At 39.6% G+C, this 12,437-nt stretch overlaps 1 protein-coding gene across 1 annotated transcript in view; it reads right to left on the bottom strand.

Moving 5' to 3' along the window:
• Window positions 1-3,684: 3,684 nt before the first annotated feature.
• The window catches only part of trpc5a (transient receptor potential cation channel, subfamily C, member 5a), an 84,153-nt gene continuing 75,400 nt past the window's right edge, over window positions 3,685-12,437 (bottom strand). The window contains exons 9-11 of the mRNA XM_063011290.1: window positions 10,373-10,414; window positions 6,500-6,589; window positions 3,685-4,808 (exon numbers count right to left, since the gene is read on the bottom strand). Coding sequence (XP_062867360.1) covers window positions 3,990-4,808; window positions 6,500-6,589; window positions 10,373-10,414 — 951 coding nt within the window. The 3' untranslated portion in view covers window positions 3,685-3,989. The remainder of the gene's footprint in view (window positions 4,809-6,499; window positions 6,590-10,372; window positions 10,415-12,437) is intronic.

Genomic DNA, 12,437 nt, shown 5'->3' with positions numbered 1-12,437 from the left:
AAATTATTACACTTTCTATAATTGGATGCAAACAGCCACAGACCTCTTTGTGGATTTGGGTTACTTGTAAATGCTGTCAGTGCTACTTTTGTCTAGGTTAAATGGGAAATTCACATATAGTGCATTCATTATAGAACACAAATAGTTTAGAGCAATTTTGTATTGTCAAACTGCTCAACTGTTGAGAATTTTTGTAATCTGTAAGTGATTTTAGTTTTGCCATGGTGTACATAGTGACACAGTGAAGATCAGAAAAGATTTTTACAGCTTATGCAAACCTGAGCCCATAACTGGAAATACAGATTTGCTGAAAGCTCCACAAAAAAACAATGCTTCCTATTTTAGTACGTTTTTGTACCACACTAAATTTTATATTGTTTGGCTATTAGGGCTAGCTGGCTTTGCTTGACCAGATAAAGTATGTCCTCTGGAGTGCACTTACAGTGGGGTAAATAAGTATTTGATCCCCTGCTGATTTTGTAAGTTTACCCCCTTACAAAGACTTGAACAGTCTATAATTTTTATGGAAGGTTTATTTTAACAGAGAGAGACAGAATATCAACAAAAAATCCAGAAAAAAACATTAAAAGTTATAAATTAATTTGTATTTAATTAAGGGAAATAAGTATTTGATCCCCTACCAACCAGCAAGAATTCTGACCCCCACAGACCGGTTATGTGCCCATGAGGCACACAAATTAGTCCTGTCCCTGTATAAAAGACACCTGTCACAGAATCATTTTCTTCCGTTCAAATCTCTCGACCACCATGGGCAAGACCAAAGAGCTATCAAAGGACGTCAGGGACAAGATTGTAGACCTGCACAAGGCTGGAATGGGCTACAAGACCATCAGCAAGAAGCTTGGTGAGAAAGAGACCACTGTAGGTGCGATAATTCAAAAATGGAAGAAATACAAGATCACAGTCCATCACTGTCACTCTGGAGCTCCATGCAAGATCTCACCTGGTGGGGTAAGAATGATTCTGAGAAAGGTGAGGTCAGTCCAGAATTACACGGGAGGAGCTTGTCAATGATCTCAAGGGAGCTGGGAGCACAGTCACCAAGAAAACCATTGGTAACACATTTCGCCGTAATGGATTGAGATCCTGCAGTGCCCGCAAAGTCCCTCTGCTCAAGAAGGCTCATGTACAGGCCCGTCTGAAGTTTGCCAATGAACACTTGAATGATTCAGAGAAAGCTTGGGAGAATGTGATATGGTCAGATGAGACCAAAATTGAGCTCTTTGGCATCAACTCCACTCGCCGTGTTTGGAGGCAAAGAAATGCCCGGTGGGGATGGTGTTCTTGGGGTCATATCCAGCATTTCTCTGCTCCCAGCTCCCTTGAGATCATTGACAAGCTCCTCCCGTGTAATTCTGGACTGACCTCACCTTTCTCAGAATCATTCTTACCCCACCAGGTGAGATCTTGCATGGAGCTCCAGAGCAAGGGCGATTGACTGTGATCTTGTATTTCTTCCATTTTCGAATTATCGCACCAACAGTGGTCTCTTTCTCACCAAGCTTCTTGCTGATGGTCTTGTAGCCCATTCCAGCCTTGTGCAGGTCTACAATCTTGTCCCTGACGTCCTTTGATAGCTCTTTGGTCTTGCCCATGGTGGTCGAGAGATTTGAACGGAAGAAACTGATTCTGTGACAGGAGTCTTTTATACAGGGACAGGACTAATTTGTGTGCCTCATGGGCACATAATCGGTCTGTGGGGGTCAGAATTCTTGCTGGTTGGTAGGGAATCAAATACTTATTTCCCTTAATTAAATACAAATTAATTTATAACTTTTATTTAATGTTTTTTTTCTGGATTTTTTGTTGATATTCTGTCTCTCTCTTAAAATAAACCTTCCATAAAAATTATAGACTGTTCAAGTCTTTGTCAGGGGGTAAACTTACAAAATCAGCAGGGGATCAAATACTTATTTCCCCCACTGTATTAGGCAGTTTAGATGCAGTTGCATTCTTAATTAGGTGAAAGTCTTTTAGTTTATCTCAGTTACAGCAACAGTACCATTTAAAGGTACCACACACATTTCATGGGGAATAGATCCATTAGTGTTAACATAATTTTGACTCACCCTGTATTGTATGCTTTGACTGTGATGACTGAGATAATGTAAACATAGGACTTGAGTTAAATTCTATTTTTCCAATGAAACTGATGTCTGACTGATGTCTTTAATCAAACTGAAAAACATTTTTTTTTTCATTGTTTTTTTTTTCTTTCTTGTTTTTTAAATTAAATTAATGTTTGTTTTTTAATCTAATTGTTGTCCAGATGCTAAAGGACTTTTCCCCCTTCTCCCCACTCACTGCTGGTCTTGAGTTGTTTAGTAAAGATTTCAGACTTAATAACCACTACTTAGCCAAAACTGCTTTAAAATCTAGTGTAAAAAGCCCTATACAGATGTGTTTAAATTAGACTAACACTAATATAATAAAGCAGGCTATAATCATGCTGGTATTGTGTGCACTGCATTCCATGCTTAAAAAGAGCTGTTAGCATCTTACTGAAAATGTTACTGAAAAAAAAATCAGATTGAAACATCCCAAACTAAAACCAAGTAAGCAAACATCAGTATGTTTGTTAATGATAAAACAGACCAGAAAAAGACGATTTGTTGAGATAATATATTTCTGAAGCAAGATGTGGGAAGCTTAAACAACATTTCTTTATAGTTTAACCAACAATTCTAAGAACTTGTCAAATGAAATTCATGCAAAATATATAAGATATTAAAAATCCCTTGTTCTTGTTGGCTTTGACTATCATATTTAATACTTATAACCATGTGGGGAAATATGCAAGTTAATACCAAAGCAAATCATGGTATAAACTATAAACTTGCCTTGAGATGTAAACAATGTAACAAAAATTCTCAAAAAAATGTAGAAAAATAATTTTTTACAAAAGGAAATTTAAAAAGTGTCCACAAAAGAAGCTGAAAATTATCAATCGATTATTGACATGGGATAAATTAGATCAAAATATCACTGAACTATATCAGGCTATAAGTCACTGAAACATTTTAGCACATTCATATATAATTTTTTTTTTAAGATCTTTTTTTTTTTTTTTATTAATTTTTGTAGTCATTTTGTAGTCATCTTAGACTAGTTCATGGGGTTTTAGTCCATGGTTTATTTGTGTTGGCCCATCTTAAACCTGGGTGTAATGTTAAACTACTTAATGTGTCGGCTGAAACATGCTTATTTACCTTTATAGAAACTTCTAACACATGAATTACATGCAGATGTAATTTAGATGCATATCTTTATTTGCATGGAATTTGGCATGAAATGTCAGTAGGGTTACCTCTTATGTCCTCTCAGAAATGTCACTTCTTACACTAAAGTCTTGTTTTATGATCATTATCTGACACCCTGATGACAGGAAGCTTTACATAAAGCTCTCTGAAGTGAAACATGCCAAATGCTGGTGAACGATCAAAGGGAAAACAGTTTACCAATGAGCATTTTGGCACTGTTAGAGATGCTGCTAACACCTAATATATAACATGTGGCCAGATTATCAAAACATTCAGAGGTACAATTTTAGCTGTTAGGTCAAATAAGCAGAATTCTCTTTCCCAAATGCTTTACTTACATTTTTAATTGTTTTGTTGTGCTTCAAAGCCAATCAAAGGTAACTAAATGAATAACAACTGGTGTACTGACAGGAATATGCTGCAAAAAGTGTGTAACTGACATTAAAATTAGCATTGCATTAGAGTCATAGATGCACAAATGCTCCCATATTGCTGAAAACTTAAGTCTTAACATTCCCAATACTGCATTTAAAGACTACTTATTTGCTAATTATATTTGCCATAATAAAGCATATAGAATATATTTAGGAGTGCTGTCCATTGCAAATATTGAGAATAGTACTGTTATTTTGGCCCATTAAACAGTCTTGGTAGGCCAGCCTTGCTCATTACGGCCTATGCTTCATCAGCCAATGAGAGTCTCTGCCTCTAAAGCTGTGTAGTAATGGACTCCTCCTGCTCCCAATAGGATGAGTCAAGACTGTCACATGGTCCTGCAAAGCCCTGACAGAGATCCTCACTGGAGGAAAGCAAGCGGGAACTGGAGGCTCTTAGGCTGGAAGCACCATGCAGGCCAGGGGGCCTTAACAGAATGTTGTCAGTGTCATTTGATTTGTTGGACATCAACTGTGTTTGACTTTTGTCTATGTCTCCAGACTCCACTCCGAGAGTGTGCAGATACATCTTACTTGTTATCTGGTTAGTGGGTAGAGCCCCTGTGTCTCGCCAGGATGTCGGCGGCTGCAAAACTCCATCTGAAATACTGTATGTGAGCTGCTGTTGTGAAGAAGGCCCTTTTAAACGCGTTTCAGCCACGTGTCCGTTTACACGCCGAAACAGTGAGCCCAACCGCCGCAGCGAGTCCTTTTTGGACCGTGAGAAGTGTCGTAAGCGGCCACTCGTCCTCACAAACGATGGGGGTGACCACCTGCTTTTTTTCAAGCCATTGCTTTTCGGTCCATCGTCTACTTCCTCCAGACCTGCCATAGAACGGAACAGGGCTGAAACAGTAAACTGGCCCTCACGCTTCCGCTTGTCTGACTGAGAATATGAATTTGAACTTGACTGTGCTCGTCCTACACGTCTCGCTCCTCTTTTCCTCTCTTCCGTGTGTTTCTCGTCATCTTCTGGCTCAGCCTCTGGTTGTGTAGCTTCGCTGCTGGAGGAGTAGGTCCGTCGCGGAGGCTTGCGGTTGCCCAGCAGATCCAGGACCTCATAGCGGAAACTTGAGATGTCCTGCTTGAGCTCCTTTAGTGGCCATAAAAGAGATACAAATTAAGTTAAAGTAAAAACAAACCACATGAACCACAACACTTAATTACAGAAACTATTTAGGTAATAGAATCAAAAGGAATCAATAAGAGGCAAATACAGGCTGGGACAACAATTGCAGCAGCAGGCTGCTTCACATTTGACATTACTAAATCTAATTCATCAGCTTAAGGGTTATTCAAGATCTTGATGCTGCCCACCTTCTCTGAACAGAGAGCAAAAATAAATAGAATAGCTCCTGAAATGTAATCTTATCCTTCAAATTTCAACTAACTAACCAGAGTCCTTACACAGCATCGAAGACCCCACCCACTGTTCAGTCCGGTCTTTTTCCCACCCGTCAGACTTTTAATGGCCAATTTTGTCTGCTACAGGCATTGCCAATTATGAACTCTAGAGGGCGCCCAGCCGACTGGTAGCACAGCTGAGGTTCGAGTTCAGAATCCCAGTGCTGGTCCGCTAGCAGATTATACCACCTGGGTGCCATGACCATCTCTTAAGGTTTTTTTTTCTTCATTTTATTTATGTATTTTCTCCCATTTTCTCCCAATTTAGCGTAGTCAATTTGTCTTCCGCTGCTGGGGGATCCCCGATTGCAGTTGAGGTGGGTATATTGCTGCTCACGCCTCCTCCGACCCGCACGCAGCGGAACCCTTTTTCACCTATGCACTCTGCACAGGAGCCTCTCTATCTGCCAATCAAGGTCCTTACACAGTGTTTAAAGACCCCACCCACATAGTCCGGTCATCCGGCCCTAGCAGAGACGTGTCTGCTGCAGGCACTGCCAATTATGCAACGCCGAGTTTCAAACCGAGACGTTTAGAATCTCAGCGCTGGTGTGCTAGCAGAATATCCCGCTGCACCACTTGGGCGCCATGACCATCTTTTAAGGTTACTTGAGGAGACACTTATAATGAAACGTGTGCTTCCCTTTTCAATTTCTCAACTAGAAAAATAAAACATCACTAGAATAGAATGCCACCACTGATGGTCTGAAATAAAAAGTAGAATGGAGGGTGCAGTAAATAATGATCCATTGGGTAATCAAAGATGCCTCTTTGATTTCAAATAACTTCTTCAGTTTCTTATGGTGCAAGTTAACAATTCCCATGTTGCACCTCTTGCATGGCTTGGAAAGACATTGGTGTGGCAGCAGCATGGCGCTTGTCGTCCACACCAAATGTACTTTTGGATAATTCTAATTATTACTATAGGACTGTTTGACTCAGACATGTATTACATGGCCATCACAAGCATAGGACTCTACCTTTAACAGTTCAAAATAAATAGATTGAGAATGTTTTGTTTTCTGTCTCCAACCTCTATGTACTGTGCTGGTCTAAAAAAATTCCTAAAGGACCTGTATCAGCACTACTATAAGTGCTATCTGGTCATTTGGGCATGATGTGCTGCTATGCACCAAAACCCCTAATGACTATTGGGTTTACAGGGCTCCAGTAATAAAGAATACTGCCTCTGATGGTCTCATATAAAAGAAAGTGAAACAGAGGGTTATAAATGTAACTGTGGTTTGATGACTTTGTGGAACACTGTCTGGTCTCACAGGGTTTTCTAATAGGCAAATGATGTCCCATTTATTTTGTCAGTCCAAAAATAAAAGGAGATAAATCTTAGTGATCATTGGTATCGTAGAAAAAATCACAAACCTTGAAGTTTTCCTCAGTCAGCCCCTCATCTGATTTGGTTCTGCGGATCATGGCTGCCACGTATCGTTTCACCAGGTTTCTGATTACCTCCTGAATTAAAAATACAATTAATTATAAAATCAAGAACAATTACTTACAACCTTTTCATAAAATAATATTTACAAAATGACAGAACAGTTGTGCAGTAGGTAGCGCTGTTTTATCCCACAACTCCAAAGACATTCAATCACTCACTTTCTTAACCGCTTATCCAATCAGGGTCGCGGGGGGTTGCTGGAGCCTATCCCAGCTTTTCAATGGGCGCAAGGCACACAGTAACACCCTGGACGGGGTGCCAGTCCATCGCAGGGCAGACAAACATACACACAGACACACCCATTCACCTATAGGGCAATTCAGTGTCTCCAATTAACCTGACTGCATGTTTTTGGACTGTGGGAGGAAACCGGAGCTCCCATAGGAAACCCACGTGGACACAGGGAGAACATGCAAACTCCCCACAGAAAGGACCCGGAACGTCCAGCCTGAGGATTGAACTCAGGACCTCCTTGCTGTGAGGCAACAGTGCTACCCACTGAGCTACTGTACCGCCCCAAAGACATTCAGTCAGAATAATTTGAGCTAATGAAAATGGCATTATAGGTGTGTGTGTGTGTGTGTGTGTGTGTGTGTGTGTGTGTGTGTGTGTGTGTGTGTGTGTGTGTGTGTGTGTGTGTGTGTGTGTGTGTGTGTGTGTGTGTGTGTGTGTGTGTGTGTGTGTGTGTGTGTGTGTGTGTGTGTGTGTGTGTGTGTGTGTGTGTGTGTGTGTGTGTGTGTGTGTGTGTGTGTGTGTGTGTGTGTGTGTGTGTGTGTGTGTGGGTGTGTGGGTGTGTGCGTGTGTGTGGGTGTGTGTGGGTGTGTGTGGGTGTGGGTGGGTGTGTGTGTGGGTGTGTGGGTGTGTGGGTGTGTGGGTGTGTGTGAGTATGTGAGTATGTGTGTGTGTGTGTGTGGGTGCGCGCGCCCAGTGGTGGACTGGCAACCCGTGCAAGGTGCTTCCTGCTTTTCACCATTTAATCTGTCCCATTTATCCCTAATCAGGATAAAATGGTGGTAAAACAATGAATAAATATTTACAAAATATTTCACTTCACATTTCTAAAGCTCTGACACCCAAAGCACCTAATATAATAATACTTAAGTTATTAACAATGGAGGCAGGGTATTTATTTGCATATATGCATATTACACAGTTTCAATTTACTGAGAACTAGAAACAGTTTGGGGCTATTACTGGCATATGCATTAGCCAGAAGATCTTTACCAGCATGTATTAGCATGCATTTGCATTCCCAGTAAAGGACAAATCAAAGGTGGCTCCGCAAACAATTAATTTGTTAAACCAAATCAACAACTCAAACACACATTTGTACCGCCATTTCAAAGGCTACATATTCCTTCTTTATATTTAAATTCTTGTGTTCATACCTGTATGTACGTATATATCAGTTATAATCTATATTATTTTATCTACATATAGTGCTGTTATTATTATCCGTATATTACCACTATTATACTCATCCATACCTATGTCTGATTCTATTATACTGTATATATATATATATATATATATATATATATATATATATATATATATATATATATATATATATATAATTATATTGTATATGTACAGTATATATAACTATAACAATATCCTTATTTCTATATTTATTCTTATATATCTGTATATATTGTTTATAAGAATAGATACACATACTGTTTTTCTGTTGCATACCATATGCTGTATAAACGCACCTTACTTATCTAATCCATCCATCCTTCCATCCATCCATCTATCTATCGATTAAACCGACTGTAGCATTCAAAACTGTAGAAAAAACCTATTTGTCCATGTGTGAGATTAGGAAAAATAAGCTAAGCTACACAGTTGCATCAGTATTAAAAGCCTTTGCTTCAAATCAATAACACTCTCAAAACAGTTTGCTCTTCTTAAAGCTGTGGCTCTTCCTAAACCAGGCCTTCTGTTTTTCATCAGCATTTTACCTACAAGCAATTTTTTTGGAATTAGGCTTGTAATTCCTAAAAAGTAGGCCAAAATCCTTCCACAGAAGTAATAACTGATCTTCAGTTATGGAAAGAGTTTGATTACAGAAAGGCAATTTTCAAATTATCAAAGCATTGTTAGAACAATTATTATTATTACATGTGTTACTAGTACTAGTTAATATTGTGTATTTAATGTATTTAAAATGTTTGTGTATCCTGTTGCTGAAAATGTATCAGTCACACAGAAATGTTAGGTACTGATGTAGGTTAGTTAATTTACTTTGACTTTTATTTGATTGCAGAACCTGAGATATTTCATGTTTTATCTTCATTTCATTTATTAATAAACATCCATTCCTGCATTTCAGGCCTGCAACACATTCCAAAAAAAAGTTGGGACAGTAAAGCATTCACCACTTTGTAATGTTACCATTCCTTTTCACCACACTTAAAAGACGTTTTGGCACCGAGGATACCAAGTGATTTAGTGTTTCAGCTTTTATTTTGTCTCATTCTTCCTGCAAACACGTCTTAAGGTGTGCAACAGTACGGGGTCGTCGTTGTCGAATTTCTCGCTTCAAAATTCTCCACATATTCTCTATTGTGGACAGGTCAGGACTGCAGACAGGCAGGCCAGTCCAGTACCCGTACCCTCTTCTTCCACAGCCATGCCTTTGTAATATGTGCAGCAAGTGGTTTTGTATTGTCTTGTTGAAAAATGCTGGACATCCATGGAAAAGATGATGTCTAGAAGGCAGCATATGTTGCTCTAAGATCTCAATGCATTAATGCTGCCATCACAGAAGTGTAAATTACCTTTGCCAAGGGCACTGACACAGCCCCATACCATGACAGACCCTTGGCCTTTACGCACTGAAATTTCTCCCGATTCCTTGAATCATTTAATGATATTATGCACTGTAAAGGGAGAAATATGCAAATCCCTTCCAATCTTTCTTTGAGGTACATTGTTTTTAAACATTTCAATAATGTTCTCATGTATTTGTTGACAAACTGGAGATCAGTTACAATCACCTGTTGACATCACCTGTTTGAAATCACATCATTATTCAGTCTTTTTCCATCATTACTGATTTGGGAATTGTATTTACTCACACCAGTAACGATTTAGTTTGACCTGGTAAGGGTCTGCATTGTTCCTCGCCCCACCATACAGCATACTTTGGTATACTTGGTCCCTGGTCAAGAAGTTCAGTACATGTCACTTGGAAATGTACCATACCATAGGGTACCATCAGTAATAAACTTTAAATAAATAATATCAAACTGTGTCTTTTATGATACATTTTGTTTATTTGTGTGTGGTGTTCTTAAAAGCACAAGTTATATGACCTCCCTGAGAACAGATCTATTGTGTAATTTCTATGTTGTTGAATTGGGAGTTGTTAGCAGTAAAAACCTGGCTACAATGGAACCAAAATCGGGCTTTCAAAAATGTAAGGATAATCTAAAACAGTAAAAAAGAGAGCGGTCAGGAAACTCTGACCCATTTCTTTCAGAAAACAGATGAGCTTGAAGTGTCCCAATCAGTAGATATGCTGTAATGTAAGCTAGATAGCTAACAAGCTACATTTGTGGTCACCCTGCTGTCATAACCTAACAAAGTTAGTCTTAACCCAGCAACTAACTTGTGGTGGTTTTGTTTAGGATGAACAATAGTGAGTTTGGGAGAGGGGGCACAAGGCAAAGGCCCAACATATGGTACTATGCCCCTAGGTACCGTGCAGTGGAAAATGAGCACGAGTAACAATAACAGCCAAATACCTTATATCAAATATTTGAGTAACTGTCACATTATTGCATTACCTGGTACTGCTGGTTTTGAATAAGGTTGTCAGCATGCCGTTCCTGCAAAACAAGACCAGTAAAGTATTTATCATGTGATTTTACAAATAAGTTCTATTAATTAATCAACACAGTACGGTTGTACAGCTAATTCAGCCAAACTTCATACTGTTACATAATATCAAGCACACAGTGTCAAGTTTAAACACAGTTAGTTGCTAATGCTGCCCTGGTCAGCTGTAGATTAAAATTTTCGGCATTTAGCAGATGCTCTTATCTAGAGCGACTTACAGAAGTACTTCAACAGTAAACATTTCCCTGGGTGCTAGTACAGAAAAGAGTCTTGATGCTTGTCTTCCCTGAGTTCTGGGTGGAGGATCAAGGCGAGCGACACTACTTGGACGGAGGTTGTGTAATACAGAGCGGGGAGTTCTCTAAGGTAGTTTTGGGCTGGTCCATTTTTGGCTTTGTAGGCGAGCATCAGTGTTTTAAAGTGTAGCAAATAGCATTTAGTAAGGCTTAGGGAATACATTGAAGTGTAGTCCAGAGTGAACGACTACCTGCTACCTACTACCAGTGTGGTTATGGCAGGTCAGGACATTACACATATGTATGCAATAATTCGGCATTCTTGTAGTGTGCATTTTCATCTGGCCAACATTCTAGTCCACATGATCATTAAAACTGAATGCTTAGACTCTTGATCAGTGGACCAGTAGTGATTATCTGGCAGTTCTGGATTTCAAAATCACAACACTGAACATTCACTGAAGCTCGACAGACACTGCACAACAACTGAATGCATAACAGGAATAAAATGCTTCAGGAGTATAGGAGGACTTCTGTTTACTCAAAACACATCTCTTACATTCTGTGTATTCCAAAATAAATCCCAGCAGCCTTATGTAACGATTTATCTGATCCCAAAAACTGTGCACTTTGTGTGGGAGAACGTGGGTGTGCAAGTTAGCAAGGGAGGGACATAAAGCAAAGGCAGAAAAAAAAGATTAAAAATGTTGCGGGCAGAGGAGTTGAGCTGATGATGGGAAGACGTCATATCAGAGGCATTGGCTCCATTGGAGCATGGTTGCCTAGCAACCTCCTCTGGCCTACAGTGACTTGAGGCCGGACATGCAACAGCCACACTGTTTACACAAACCACGCATTCTTCGTATTTTACCTTTTTCCCTTTTATAACATTTAAATAATGTATTTGTTTATGTAGATTATTTTATATGAAGAGAAAAACATGCAGATCTGCAAAATCATTCAAAAGATCTTGACATGGAGCTGGTGCAAGTCAACCAATGTAAAAAAAATGCTAATTGCATGCTTTAGCTGCAGAGCAATGGATCATGCAATGACTGCATACCGTTTAATTTCATCCTGTTTCTGCAGATTGGATTAGTCAGAATTTGTTCATATTCCCCACTAATGCTTATATACACTGATCAGCCATAACATTAAAACCACCTCCTTGTTTCTACACTCATTGTCCATTTTATCAGCTTCACTTACCATATAGAAGCACTTAGTAGTTCTACAATTACTGACGGTAGTCCATCTGTTTCTCTGCATACTTTTATAGTCTACTTTTATGCTGTTCTTCAATGGTCAGGACCCCCACAGGACCACTACAGAGCAGGTGTTATTTAGGTGGTGGATGATTCTTAGCACTGCAGTGACACTGACATGGTGGTGGTGTGTTAGTGTGTGTTGTGCTGGTATGAGTGGATCAGACACAGCAGTGCTGATGGAGTTTTTAAATACCATGTCTACTCACTCTGCACTCTATTAGACACTCCTACCTAGTTGGTCCACCTTGTAGATGTAAAGTCAGAGGAGATCACTCATCTATTGCTGCTGTTTGAGTTGGTCATCTTCTAGACCTTCATCAGGGGTCACAGGAGGCTGCCTACGGGGCGCTGTTGGCTGGATATATTTTTGGTTGGTGGACTCCATCAGCATTGCTGTGTCTTATCCACTCATACCAGCACAACACACACTAACACACCACCACAATGTCAGTGTCACTGCAGTGCTGAGAATGATCCACCACCCAAATAATACCTGCTTTGTAGTGGTC

This window comes from Trichomycterus rosablanca, chromosome 16 (genome assembly GCF_030014385.1).
Source record: "Trichomycterus rosablanca isolate fTriRos1 chromosome 16, fTriRos1.hap1, whole genome shotgun sequence".
Lineage (NCBI taxonomy): Eukaryota > Metazoa > Chordata > Actinopteri > Siluriformes > Trichomycteridae > Trichomycterus > Trichomycterus rosablanca.
The sequence above is the reverse complement of the archived record's forward strand: the minus strand, read 5'-3'. Positions and strand labels throughout refer to the sequence as shown.